This window comes from Acinonyx jubatus, chromosome D2 (assembly GCF_027475565.1).
Source record: "Acinonyx jubatus isolate Ajub_Pintada_27869175 chromosome D2, VMU_Ajub_asm_v1.0, whole genome shotgun sequence".
Lineage (NCBI taxonomy): Eukaryota > Metazoa > Chordata > Mammalia > Carnivora > Felidae > Acinonyx > Acinonyx jubatus.
Window position 1 is genome coordinate 31,020,968 of NC_069393.1, and position 13,869 is coordinate 31,034,836.

A 13,869-nucleotide genomic window follows, 5' to 3' on the forward strand; every position below is an offset into this window, starting at 1 on the left:
TACATTTTTAAAGACTGAGTGCCTCAGTCAGAGCGGCCACGTTTTAGTTGTTCGTTAGCCACACGTGGCTAGTGGCTGTCACGTGGGACAACGCAGACACAGAATGCCTGTCATCGTGTCAATGCCACCTCCCTGCCTGGGCCGTGTGGGGTTCCTTGCAGCTGTGTGGCAGCCTGCCTGGGGGAGGAAAGTGTAGCCGGTGGGTGGCCCCCCCTGAGCCCCTTCCTTCCCCTCCACCTGCTCACCTCCTCTCCACCCCATCGCCTTGCATCTCATTCCCTCCTTCTGCTCCCCCTCTGCCGCCATCCCCTCCCCTCAGCCCAGAATGCAAGTTGAGCTCAGGGTGGCTGCTTACAGAGATTACCGGGAGCCGGGACCTCCGGCCCTGGGATGTGCTGCAGGCCGCAGCGAGGGCCTCCGTTTGCGTCCTGGCTGGGACAGGACACTGTCTCTTTCTCAGCAGTGAGCAAGGAGTTACCTGTTGGGACTGCCCATGAGTCCTCTTGCGTTTTTCTGCACCGGGAGGGAAGCAAGATGGGGGAATCTGAGGCCGTTTTACTCGTCGAGACTGATGCGCAGAGAGGTTGAGGCTTGCCTGCGGTCCCGGCCAGTCACGAGGGCTCAGACCAGGACCTAGCATGGCGCCGGTCTGTCCCAGGACCTGGGTCTCTGCCCCTGCCCCTCACCCAGCCCTCCTGTCCCCGCAGTGCTGGAGACCTCGGGGGACGTGGCGCTGTACGCGGGCCTCGTGGTGTCCATCTTCGTCGTCGTGGGCGTCGTCATGGTGGTGGGGGTGGTGGTTTACCGCCGAAACTGCCGGGACTTTGACACGGACATCACCGACTCGTCGGCCGCCCTCACTGGCGGCTTCCACCCCGTCAACTTCAAGACTGCGAGGCCCAGTAAGGACCTGGGAGTACCTGGGGTGGCAGATGCAGGCAGGGTACCCAGAGGGGCACAGCAGCCAGCCACACCGGCCAGACTGGAGTGGGGCCTCCCCCACTGGACTTTTGGGTGGGATTTTGCAACAGAAGGGCCCCCGGCGGGAGCAGAGGATGGGACCGGGCCAGCGAGGCACAACTGGGTCTGACTGTAGCCCCAACCCCTGCAGACAATCCACAGCTCCTGCACCCATCCGTGCCTCCGGACCTCACGGCCAGTGCCGGCATCTACCGCGGGCCCGTGTATGCCCTGCAGGACTCCGCCGACAAGATCCCCATGACCAACTCGCCCCTGCTGGACCCCCTGCCCAGTCTCAAGATCAAGGTCTACAACTCCAGCACCACCGGCTCGGGGCCAGGCCTGTCAGATGGGGCTGACCTGCTGGGGGTCCTGCCGCCCGGCACGTATTCCGGCGACTACACCCGGGATGCCCACTTACTGCACCTGCGCAGTGCCAGCCTCGGCTCCCAGCAGCTCCTGGGCCTGCCCCGCGACCCGGGGAGCAGCGTCAGCGGCACTTTTGGCTGCCTGGGTGGGAGGCTCAGCATCCCGGGCACAGGTGGGCTCCTCCTGCCCCGCTCGCCTGTCAGCCTGGCCTCTGCATGTCCCCTCTGGGCATCCCCAGCCCCTCCCCCCTCTCCCCCCAGCAGAAGATAGGGCTTCCCTGATCCCATTTCACAGATGGGGAACATGCGGTCCAGAGGAAAGAAGGGACTATAACATAGAAGACTTGGGGTCCAGGCGTTTCTCTGTCTCACGAAGGCAGGGGAACCTTGGACCAGCCCCTCTCTAAACCTTATCTGTTAAGTGGGAGGGAATATGTCTTTGTAATTCAACAGGCCTACAGAGCACTACTGAGAAGGCAGAGCCATCAGCTGATAGTTTCCCAGTGTGACACTGATCTGGGGCTGGAGCTGGCCCTGGGGCCTTTGAACTTTGGCACTTTGCCCCATCTCTATACCCCACCGCAGTGCTAGAGGCCCCTGTGTTAGCAGATGTACCCACAGCTGTCAGTGGCCTGGGCTCCCCCTTGTACCTAGTCCCCGAGCGTCTGTCCCCCCACCTTGCTGGTGACCACCTGGAGTTCAGGAGATGCCTTTCTCCCCCTGCCCCAAGCTAGGAGCCAACCAACCCCCTCCCCCACCTCCCCCACCCCCATTCTAGGCTCTTAGATTCCCTCCAGCCCCTCCCTGCTGACCTCCTTCTGCCCCTAGGGGTCAGCCTGCTGGTACCCAATGGAGCCATCCCCCAGGGCAAGTTCTACGAGATGTACCTCCTTATCAACAAAGCAGAAAACACCCTGTGAGTGGACAGACCTCAGTCTGGCATGGGCTGCCCCCCTTCTCTTCCTCTCCCTGCTGCCTGGCCACCTTGGGTTCAAATATCACCATCTGAGCCAGATCCTAAAGTAGCACTCCAAGCAAAACCTTGACAGATCTTATTACGTCCACATTTAAAACGTGCAGCACCGGCACAGTGAATCATAAAACTGAAAGGCGATTGACAAAGTAGCTACAATACGACAAGATGCTTATCCTTACTATGTAAAGAGGCTTTAGAGACCAATAAAAAAAGTAAATATTTCACTACAAGAATGGGCAAAGGATACGAACAAGTGATTCACACATACTCTCTGATGCAAGCACATACACACACACACACACACACACACACACACACAGTGGCCAATAGATTATGAAAAAATGGCCAGCCTACTTTGTAGTCAGAGAAATAGAAATTCAAACAGCCATGAGACACTAGGAGTTTTTTGTTTCTCGAATTTGCAAAGATTTTTTTCAAACGGCCTGACCTCCATATTGACAAGAGTGTGGGACCTCGGCCCTCCCATGACACGCAGGAGGGAGCACGGGCTGGTACCAGCTTCCCAGAGGGCAGTTTAGCAACGCTTAACCAAAAGCATCCCAAGCGTGCAGAACCTTTGAAAATACGAGCAAAGATATAGCTGAGAACGCTGCAGTGGAATAGCAGAAATCTGAACACACTCTCAAGGCCTAGGCCGTCTTTCTGCCTCTCCTTAACCCCTCACCTCCAGGGGCCCAGGGGTGGAGACCTGCCTCTGTCACCCAAGAGCCGGGGTAGAGGTGGCAGGCCCACACCGGTCCCTTGCTGAGCTTCAGGCCTGCCCTCACTGCCTCCCCCCTGCCCTCTGCCCTGTCCCCAGCCCGCTTTCAGAAGGGACCCAGACGGTATTGAGCCCCTCAGTGACCTGTGGGCCCACGGGCCTCCTGCTGTGCCGCCCTGTCATCCTCACGGTACCCCACTGTGCTGAAGTCCGTGCCGGAGACTGGATCTTCCAGCTCAAGACCCAGGCCCACCAGGGCCACTGGGAGGTGAGGAGCCAAGGCTGGGGGGGGTGGGGGGCGGGGAAAGCGGGGCAGATCTACTATCTGAACCTGCCCTGGGAGGCCTCAGAAGCTGAAAGAAAGCCCCTCTTCTCCCAGCCCAACCCGGGTGGATCTCTCCATGGCCTTGACTGTGACCTCTTTGCCTCCCCGTGTAGGAGGTGGTGACCCTGGACGAGGAAACCCTGAACACGCCCTGCTACTGCCAGCTGGAGGCCAGGTCCTGCCACATCCTGTTGGACCAGCTGGGCACCTACGTGTTCACGGGTGAGTCCTATTCCCGCTCGGCAGTCAAGCGTCTCCAGCTGGCCATTTTCGCTCCTGCCCTCTGCACCTCCCTGGAGTACAGCCTCAGGGTCTACTGCCTAGAGGACACGCCCGTAGCGCTGAAGGTAAGGCCAGGCCGTCGGTAGCACACAGCCCTGGCACACGGTGGCTGTATCACCCCCTCCCCCCAGCTGACCGGCTGTGCGGTACCTTCCAGTGCCCCCGCCCCCCAGAATCGTGGTACTTTCCAGGCACCCCTCTACCGCCATCAACCTCATTTATCACTCATTGCTCAAACATTGAAATGGCATCAGACCCGTGAGATACAGTTTTGCCCTCACCAAACTGCAGGCTAGAGGCAGGGGAAATGACAGGGGGCCTCGCTGATGGAGGGCTAGGCGAGCACCAGCCTGGGAGGGAGAGGATCTGAGAAGGCTTCACGGCACATTAACCTTAGACCTGTGCTCCAAAAGCCAAGGAAGGGTGCCCGGAAGAGAAGGGTGAAGGCCATCCCAGTGGGCGCGGCCGCTGACGCAAAGGCAGGTGTGTTGTCCCATGTGACCGAAGCACGCAGGGGCTGTTTCTAAGACCTCGAGCTCATCCTGACACTGGAAGAGCATAGCCCCTTGGCCTTGTGTTGACCTTCTCCTGCCGCCCACCTCTCTGCGAAGCCTCCGGGGCCTTTCCTGTAGCTCCAGACCTCCCTTGACCCAGGTCTAGGGTCCCCTCTAGCTCCTGTCTCCCAGTCTCGCATGACTTGTCCCCAGCTCCAAGTCGAGGACTGATGCAACATGGGTGAAAAGGCCTCATGGGAGAGTGAGTGTCTTCTGCTGGGCCAGGCTGGCCTGAAACCGCAGAAGGCCCACAAGGGATCGGGGGTTGCGAGGAGAGGCTCTCGCGGCCTGGATCTCTGAGTACTGGGGCGCTGGCCAGTGTCCAGCTTTGATCAGAGAATGGGGGGGACGGCAGGAGGAAAGCCACCACATTTGAGCTTGATGGCATCACTTATTTATTCAGTCCCCGTCTGTCCGTCCGTCCGTCCGTCCATCCATCCATCCATCCATGCAGCTTGCTGCCCATCTATCTGTATACTCATTCACTCAGCAGTCCACCTGTCTGTGCAGCCATCGCCAACCATCCCTTCGTCTTTCCTTCCGTCTGTCCTTCTGTGTGTATATCCGTTTGCCTATCCATCTACACATCCATCGTCTGTCTGTATCTGTCTACCCAACTATTTATCCATCCATTCATCCACCTACCTGTCCAGTCATCTATAAATCCAGTTATCTATCCATCTGTCCCATTATCTGTCCATTCCCCCATCTATTCACACAGTGTGTCTTCTCCGAGCGCTTACCAAATGCCCAGCCCTGTGCTCAGATGGTGGCCTGCCCTCAGTCCTACAGCCTGGCTCCTACTGCCCGCCTGTGTCCCCACACCCCGAGCTTGCAGCAGGAAAGACCCCAACTGGCCAAGTATGACGGGCTCCCCCTTCCCGTTGCCTCCTGCCCACAGGAGGTGCTGGAACTGGAGCGGACCCTGGGTGGCTACCTAGTGGAAGAGCCAAAACCCCTGCTGTTTAAAGACAGTTACCACAATCTGCGCCTGTCTCTGCACGACATCCCCCATGCCCACTGGAGAAGCAAGCTGCTGGCCAAGTACCAGGTGAGGGCTGGGCCACAGGAGGTGGCGAATGACGCCGGGGCAAGGGGAACATTCGGTCTGCCTGCGGAAGATCGGTTCCCCCTCCCGGGCCTTGGCCTTCCTGTCTCCTTCCTCTAGCCTTGCCCCTGCCTCCCCGAGTCTCTGTCTCCCTCACTCCCTCCCACTCCACTCTCCATGCCCCTAGTCGTCCCTAGGCACGTCGTCACGTTCGATGCCACCGACAGCCACGGTCCCCCCCCCCCCCCCACCCCGTCACACTCCCACACACAGATGTCTACAGACGTCATCTTCAAAGAGGCCTTGCCATCTCTAAGAGTGCTCATGCCTGGCCGACCATCCGGAGTCGTCTCGGATGGTCACTCCCCTGTGCCTACACCCACCTGAGCAACCCCATGGACTCTGCAGGGCCTCCAGCCCCAGACGTACATGCGCGTGTGTGCATACACATACACACGTGCGCGCACGCATCCAGACTTGTGCCGCCTTCCCCAGACGCTCCCTTTCTCGGCTGAAGGGCCCCTGACCAGCTCTTCTTCCTCTTCCTCTCTGGACGGAGAGGCCTGCCCTGCCCCCTGGGGGAGGGGGTCCCATCGCTCCCTGAGGTTGGCCCCCTGACCGGCCTCTGTCTCCATTCCCTGAGGGTAGGGCAGGGCAGGCTGGCCTCACCTTGACCCTGACGCCCCTCCCTCAGGAGATCCCCTTCTATCACATTTGGAGTGGCAACCAGAAGGCCCTGCACTGCACCTTCACCCTGGAGAGGCACAGCCTGGCCTCCACAGAGCTCTCCTGCAAGATCTGTGTGCGGCAGGTGGAAGGAGAGGGCCAGATCTGCCAGCTGCACACCACGCTGGCAGAGGTGAGGCGGGAGGACAGACACCCCGTGGGGCCGGGGGAGGCAGCGTTCAGACCCGCGTGCATGGGGATGCTGCCTTCCGTAGATATGTCCCCGTCAGCTCCCAGGTCTGAGCTGGGACTCCGTCACTTTCTGCACACTTATTGAGTGGCTGGTCCTGTGCTTGGCCGGTACCAGGCAACAGATGAAATGACTAAGTCAGAAGGTAGGTCTTAGGGAGGAAGGGACCATCGACCTTGTGTCAGGTCAGTGCTTAGCCCAAGCCTATGGCTCTCCTCCACTATACATCCCCATTGAGGTTTACAAAACCCAGGCCACCCAGGCCAGCAGCGCGAGAAGTTTCTTGGGCAATGTAAAAAGCGCCGATCAGAGGCCTAGACCCAGCTCTCTACCGAACTTGGCACGTGACCATGGGCAAGTCACTTCCCCGTTCTGGACTTCATTCCCACATGTGTAAACGTGCGTCTGTGTGGAGTAGACTGTGGCTGAGGCTCCTTATGGCTTTGGAATCACGAGCCTGCACCCGCATCAGCCTGGGACAGTGCATTCGCCTGGTCCACCGCAAGGACCGTTGGGCATGCAGCCCTGGCCCTTGGAAGCCGACCTTCTGGGGGAGGAGGTTTTTGAGCAGCTGACCTGCCCAGAGCGTGGGGAGGAACCTCCACAAGCTCACAGTCCCCGTGCAGGAAGGTCGGAGGGGCGGATGCTAGTGCTGTGCATGGGGGAGCCCCCTGCCCCTCTCACCTTGCCCCCTGCCCTTCTAGACACCTGCTGGCTCCCTGGACGCCTTCTGCTCTGCCCCTGGCAGCACGGTCACCACCCAGCTGGGACCCTACGCCTTCAAGATTCCACTGTCCATCCGCCAGAAGATATGCAACAGCCTGGATGCCCCCAACTCGCGGGGCAATGACTGGCGGCTATTGGCGCAGAAGCTCTCCATGGACCGGTGGGTGTTGGGCCAGGCCGGCCCCACCCCAACCTCCCTTTGTCCCCCAAGGGGCAGGTGGGGCAGGCAGCCCGACAGTCCAGGCTCAGATCCTTCCATTTGCGGTAGATCAGGAGCTGAGGCTTGGGTGTGCTCAGTCTGAGAAGCCCATTTTTGGGGAGTGCCATACTGAGCGTGCTGGCCCGTGAGGATCAGGTGAGGCCAGGACACCAGGGGTCATCACCATCTGCACCCCCGGGCCCAGGACGGAACAGGTGTTCTGGAAATGTTTGCTGAGTGACGGTGTATTTTGGTGTCGAAGCCCTTCTGGAGAATCTAAAATGCTGCATAAATATAATGGCAATAGTAATTATTAGAATTACATTATACTTACTGAGAATTTAATTTAATAAACCTGCATTTAATAAACCTGCATCGAGCAGATGCCACGTAGAAGACACCTGACTAGAAATGGATGGGCTTTACAGAGAGTCTAAGGCTCTGTTCCTGCTCTCGGGGTAGTGTGTGGGGCAAAACCAAGCAGGGAACAGATGCGGGAGGAGGAAAGATTGGAATGCTAGGTTTGGACAGTCTCTCCTGGGGCCAGTGTCTTTCAACGGGTAATAATAACAATGATGATGGATGATGATGAGCAAGACAGTTTCCATCTTAGGGATGAGGAAACCGAGGCTCAGAAAGGAGCAGTGGCTTTCCCAGGGCCACACAGCCCCCAAGCAGAGGGGCTAGGGTTCCGACCCAGGGTCGGGGGACCTCAGAGCCTTCCCACTTCCTGGTGCTCTGTCCACTTCCAAGCTCCCGGGAGGTGCTGAGTGTTGGGGGAGCCCAGTGACCCTCTCCTTCCCTCCGCCAGGTACCTGAACTACTTTGCCACCAAAGCAAGCCCCACGGGTGTAATCCTGGACCTCTGGGAAGCTCTGCAGCAGGATGACGGGGACCTCAACAGCCTGGCGAGTGCCTTGGAGGAGATGGGCAAGAGTGAGATGCTGGTGGCCATGGCCACTGACGGGGACTGCTGAGCCGCCCCGGACCGTGGACTGGGAGGGCTGGCAGGAGGCAGGCACAGAGGAGGCAGCCTCGTGTGAGGCAGTGCGGCCCCTGCTGCCCCCCAGCTCACAGCCAGAGGCGCCCCCTCCTCCTCCTCCCCTTGCCCCATTCCCAGACCACGACCAGCCTTAGAAAATCCATGTACTCTGTTGTCAGGAAGACCCAGTGTTCCTTCTCCACCCTTGCTGTCCCCCCTGCCCTTGGATCTCCGTGGAGGAACCGAGACGAGGCCTCTGGAGGCAGCGAGGGGAGCCAGGAGGTGGCCCTCCCTCCCTCCTCCCACCCCCACCAGCCACCTCCGCCCCAGGAGCTCTGGGTGACATTTGTCTTAGATGCGTTCTTCGGTTTCTTCCTCAGTTACTGGTTTCTCCCTCCCGCCTAAGTCCTCTTCTCCTTTCACACCGTTTTCCTCTTTGAAGAGTCAAGTACAATTCAGACGAACTGCTTTCTGTCGTCCAAAGCAAAAAGGAAAAGGAAAGGAAGAAAGAAAGCTTCAGACCCCTAGTCAGGCTCAAAGAAGAAAAAAGAGAAACCCCAAAACCACAAGGGAAAAGAAAAACCCAGTTTCTTAGGAAACGCAAATGCTTTATTATCCAGATATTTGGATGAGTCCTTTTTAAGAAAAAAAAAAAATGAAAATGAAAAACAACACAAAAAAATAGAAAACTCTTTCCTTGAGTGTGGATGAGTGTGGGCTTGCTCATGGTTCTGGCCAGGAGTGAGCGTGTGTGCGTGTGTGGGTGTGTGTGTGTGAGAGAGAGAGAGAGAGAGAGAGATTATCAGGGAGAGAGAACAGGGAACACCTTGCTGCTAATGATTCTGTCTTAGGCTAAATTCCTACAAGGCCTCAGTTTCCCCAGGTGTACAGGGTCAAACGGGGTTTTAGCCATGGTACCATGTTTCCCTCTAAAATTCTGAGCAGATGCTGAATCTTTAAAGGCAAGGAGCCCTGAGATCTGGAGTGGGCTGGGGTCCTCCCTCCCGCATCCCCAGGCAGATGCCCCACAGGCTCCCTGGGCTCCTGGAGAATCCAGATTAAGAGGCCCAGGGATGGAAACTGGGCAGACCAGGCCAGCTGTGAGCCAGAGACAATGTTTCCAGTGCCCCGGTCTGGTGGCTCCTGGAAAAGGGGGTGGGGCCCAGAAGTGGGGCTCTAGCAGAGAAAGAAGTGGGCAGGGAGAGTCTCCCATGGGCACTTCTCTCCTTCACCCCAGGGTGGGAGCAGCCAGGCCACCCCTCTACCTAGCAGCCCCCACACCAGGTGGGCTGGCGCAAATTGACATTCCGCTAATGCCCAGGAATCCGGGAACTGGTCTCCCCCAGCCTCAGTTTCTCCGTCTATAAAGCAGGAGGGCTGGATAAGCGGGCCTCTGACTGCAGAAGCCTGAGCTTCTGGGCCTCAGCGTGGCTTTACGGAATGTGTGAGCAGTCAGCCCTGCGGGCCGGGAGGCTGGGAAGTGGGCGGGCTGGCTGTGCTCTACGTGCACGCCCCAGTGAAGGAGGACCTGGGGAGGGCTGTTTTCCCAGCTCTGACCTCCACCGGCAGCTCCCTTAGCCCTGTTCTCACCCTCCCACTGCAGTCTGGGAGGTCTGAACAGGCGGGACTGCCAGGGTGGAGGGGGCTGGTACCTCCTCACCAGCCTGCTCTGGGATGCTCCAAGGGCCCAGCAGGATCCCTTTTGGGCTGGCTGATCATGGCCGGGACCAGGCTCTTACGGCTGGCACAGAGGCCTCCTCGCAGGCCTCTCCCTGGCACCCGGGGCAAAGCAAGAAGTTCTGGGCACTGACCCCAGGGCTTGCCCCAGCTGGTCCATGACCAGCCTGGGCACATCCTGGCCCTTGAAAGTCTGGTCTCCAGGGAGGAGAACAGGTTTGGGGGCTCCAGTCCTAGCCGGCAACCTCAGCCTACCCTTCCCTGCCATGGACTCAGGCTCATGGGGGTTCTCGCCCCCTGCCGGTGACCCTGGGGGGGTGGGTAGGTTGGCCACGGACAGAGGCCTGCTCGGTTTGAGAGAGGATCTCTCCTATCAGCGCTGCTGAAGGAGCCGGGCCTGCACTCAGGGCTTGGCAACAACGGCTCTCTGCCCCAGCGCCTGTGTGGTGTTGCCTCGCAGGCCTCGAGGCTTCCCTGCCAAAGGTGCCCATCCGCTGTGGGCTCAGCATCCCTGATGAGTCCTGGCCTGAGCTGTGCAGGCAGGGGTGACAGCATGGCCCGGAGAGAGCAGCCTGACCAGTGCCATGAGAGGCTTTACCCGGACCCTTCCCATCAGTCTCTGCTCACAGGCAGCCTGGAGTCCAAAGACCAGCACCCCCGCTCCAGCTGTGCCAGTAAACTGCTGTGTGACCTTAGGCATAGGACTGCCTTCTCTGGGCCTCACTTCCTTTTTACACCTGCGGCTGCTGTCTGACTGCCCTTGGGTTCTGACACACACGGTCATTCTGGGTTTCTCGTGGGAGGGAACCAGGCCGTGTTCTGCCGGGCCCCTCCTCCCTGCCCCGCTCGCTCAGCAGCCACGACGGGAGCTCTTGGTGGATGAGGCCAAGCCAGCCGCACACGTGCCATTTCTCATCTGATTTCCAGAAATTGTGCACCAGGGCCTGGAGCACAGAACCGATTGGCTGGGGCCTCCTGGGAGGGTTCAAATTGTCCAGCTTTATAAGAAACGCCGAGAAAGGGTTTGCTGCCTCCATCAATCAAACCTCTGCTGAGGCTGCTGTGGCTGCGTCCCTACGCTGCCCGCCTTAGGGTAGGATCAAGATTTCTCCTCTGATTCAAGCCTGAGAGGCAGCCCCACGTGGCCTGTGTACCGCCAAGAGTGGCAGATCAGGGGCCACCGCAGGCTTGCAGGGCCCTCCCGTGGGCGTTTACGTGTCTCATCTCCGGGGTGTGTGCTTGCGTGTGTGCGTGCCCCGCGCGCGTGTGCTTTTATCTGCAGGCACATCAGGGTACCCCTCCGGGAACGTGTCCCCACCCGGGTGCGAGCGTGTGCCCTCTCCGAGTCCACAGGGTCAGTTGGTGTATCTTCTACGTGCCTCTCCCTCTGCTTTCTCTCGCAGTGAGCCGGGCTCCAGAGCTCCGGGCCAGGGGTCCTCCTGAGGGTGTGGGGAACCCCATCTCCTGGACGATCCAGGACCCTCTGGTCCTTTCCCCAGCAACCAGGCAGCTGAGCTAGGTCCCTTAGTAGGCCCTCTGAGGGAAGGTGACCAGGAGTTCGGCTGCAGGGAGCAGATCTCCTGGGGGCAAAGGGCTGGACCCCCTGCCTGGGCCGTGGACATGCGTTATGTGTCCCAGGGATGTAGGGCTGCAGGGATGGCCCAATCCCACCACTGTTGAGTCTGTAAACTTCGATCTGTAAATAACGTTTAGCATTCCTATTGTAACAAAATTAATTTTTACAAAATAAATTATATTTCCTAGTCTAATTAAAAAAAAAAAAAAAAAACAACCCTGGTTGTCTTCTGTTGTCTTCTTGACTGTCTTTCCATCAGCAGTTGGAACGACCTTCCTGCTTTCCTCACAATTCCACGGGTTTGGGATCGGGCGGTCGCTGTCAGAGCTCTGTGAGCTCCTGGAAACGATCAACGTCAACTGCTTCATTTTGCAGAAGGGAAAACTGGCCCAGAGAGGGGTTAAGGATTTCTCCGGGGTTGCGCAGCAAGTTAGAGCCCGTGCTGGATGCCAATCCCTGCTCCCCAGTCAGCACTCTCCATGCATAAGCACCCAAGGAGTGTGTTCAGGGGTCAGTCCGTTGAGCCTGCTGTGGCTCTCTGTGTATCTCTCTGTGTATCTCTCTGTGGAGATACCCGTCTGAGGCAGAGAGGTCAGTTTAGAGTACTCACCTGGAACATAATCATGCACGTAGAAAGGGATTGATGGGTGGGCTGCGATCGCGTGACTTTGGACCCAGGGCTGCTATGCGTGGCTGGGCAGGTTACACACTGAACAAGAGTACCGTGCCTAAAGGGGGGGCGGGGGGGGCATTCCCCCAGAGGGTAGATTTGCGTGTTTATTGCGGGATGTTTCCAGCAGGTGGCAGTAGACGGTCTTGTTCTAATAAAATCAACCTCTTGGTGTTGTTAATTTTCCCATAGGTGGAAGTATTTCGAAGGGGCGTTTTTTCCCCCTACTTTGCAGGAAGGTGCTGAATGACCGGCAGGGGCCCTGTGAGTTGGTCCTCAGGCCTCCCTGTGTGCGTTGAGTCTAGTCCCAGCATTTTCCAGCTTGCAGTGCCTGCTTCGCGGGGGATTCTGTGATCTCTGAAGTGTGGGGGTGAGAGTACCCTCTGGTCTCAGAGTAGAGACATAGTGTTCATCAGCGCAAGAGGGACTCTGAGAAGTCCTATGAGAACAAGCCGGTCTCTTCATGTTCATGTAGTGCGTCCCCGGTGTATCTGGCCTTTTTAACCTTTCCACGCCCCGAAGTATATGTATATGGTACGCACAGGCCCTGCCAGCTCTGACTCTCAGGAACCTGTGGCAGGTGTCATTTTGTCGTCCCCCCAGGGGTAGGGAGCACCTGTGGGCAAGTCCCTTCGGAGCTCATGGCCTAGTGGGGCCGGCAGGACAGTCAAGGCACACACCCCCGCCACTCAGACCGTCGTCACTCCCTGGGGACCCAGGAACATCCGCATCGTCTGGGGCGGGTGTGTAGGAAGGGGGGTATCGCCTGAGGTGAGGCAGCGGCACAGGGAGGAGGTGGGCAGAGTCAGGTGAGGGACAGTTATTTCATGCAAGTAGCCCCCACCAGCGGGCAGATTGTCTAGGGTCCCTTAGGAGTCAGGGGTACCCATTTAAACCACTCCCCCTCTGCCCACTACCTAAGCGGGAGGGCCTCTCCTTGCCACCTGCCTCTTGTCGGGTGACAAGAGTTCTGGCCTGGGGAGCAGGGACCTGGGTTCTAGTTCTGATGCTGTGTGGGTCCCCGTCCCTCCCGAGGCCTCAGTTTCCTTACCCATGAAATGTGGGCCTTAGACCCGCTGGTCTGTGAGTTCCTTCTGGCTGGTGTAGTTCCGTAATTTGGGTGTCCTGGTTCCAGGCGGGCTGGGACAACCCCACCCGGTGGTCCCTCCTCTGTCACAGTCCCGGGGGTGCATGAGGAAAAACCAGAAGCCGGCAGAAGATGGGCTGGTTCTGACCCTGTAACCGACTGGCTGCCCCATGAGGTGTCCTAGAGCAGGGCTGTGAGGTGACGAAGCTGGCCACCAGCTGCCCCCCTCCTCCACGAGGGGCCATGAGAAAACAAGTCCAACCCCAGCCTAGGGCTTGAGATCGTGCATAGGGAGACCTCAACCAGTTCCATTTAGCAAACTGGCCAAAACCCCTGCCCGTTTCAAGAGGTGACACATGTTTATGGCTAAAAACATTTTTTAAGGAACAAAAGAATAGGTAAGAAGCAGATGCCTCTCACTCAGGTATCACCTCCTCCCCCCCGCTCCCTCCTTGTCCCCAGTACCCACCCCCCACCCCCCCCCACCCCCCCCACCCCCGCCACCGCCAACCCCGAGAGATAATTGGTTCATTTTTTATATATCCTCTCAGGAAGATCTATGCAAATACAAACACACACGTCTGCACGTAAATATTTAAATATAATGGATCTGAGCCAAGAGTCTCAACCCCTTGAGGTATAAACATGAAATAGTTTTATTTTTCCAATAACTGCTCGGAAATTCGTTTTGCCGACACTGTGTTTCCCACAGGATAACAGGCCCCCTTAATGACGTCCCCATGGAGGTCCCTAACTTTTCCCTCCCTGGCTGTCATCAAGACGGTCTCGGTCTCGTTCTGGT

At 58.2% G+C, this 13,869-nt stretch overlaps 1 protein-coding gene across 2 annotated transcripts in view; it reads left to right on the plus strand.

The window, feature by feature from the left end:
- Positions 1–11,474, plus strand: part of UNC5B (unc-5 netrin receptor B) — an 81,851-nt gene extending 70,377 nt beyond the window's left edge. For both annotated transcript variants that reach the window (XM_027062199.2, XM_027062198.2), the window contains 9 exons: positions 708–902; positions 1,112–1,501; positions 2,157–2,244; positions 3,125–3,293; positions 3,464–3,697; positions 5,088–5,237; positions 5,929–6,093; positions 6,855–7,036; positions 7,887–11,474. In XM_027062199.2, the coding sequence (XP_026918000.2) occupies positions 708–902; positions 1,112–1,501; positions 2,157–2,244; positions 3,125–3,293; positions 3,464–3,697; positions 5,088–5,237; positions 5,929–6,093; positions 6,855–7,036; positions 7,887–8,052 (1,739 nt within the window). In that variant the 3' untranslated portion in view covers positions 8,053–11,474. The remainder of the gene's footprint in view (positions 1–707; positions 903–1,111; positions 1,502–2,156; positions 2,245–3,124; positions 3,294–3,463; positions 3,698–5,087; positions 5,238–5,928; positions 6,094–6,854; positions 7,037–7,886) is intronic.
- The last annotated feature ends 2,395 nt before the right edge of the window (positions 11,475–13,869 follow it).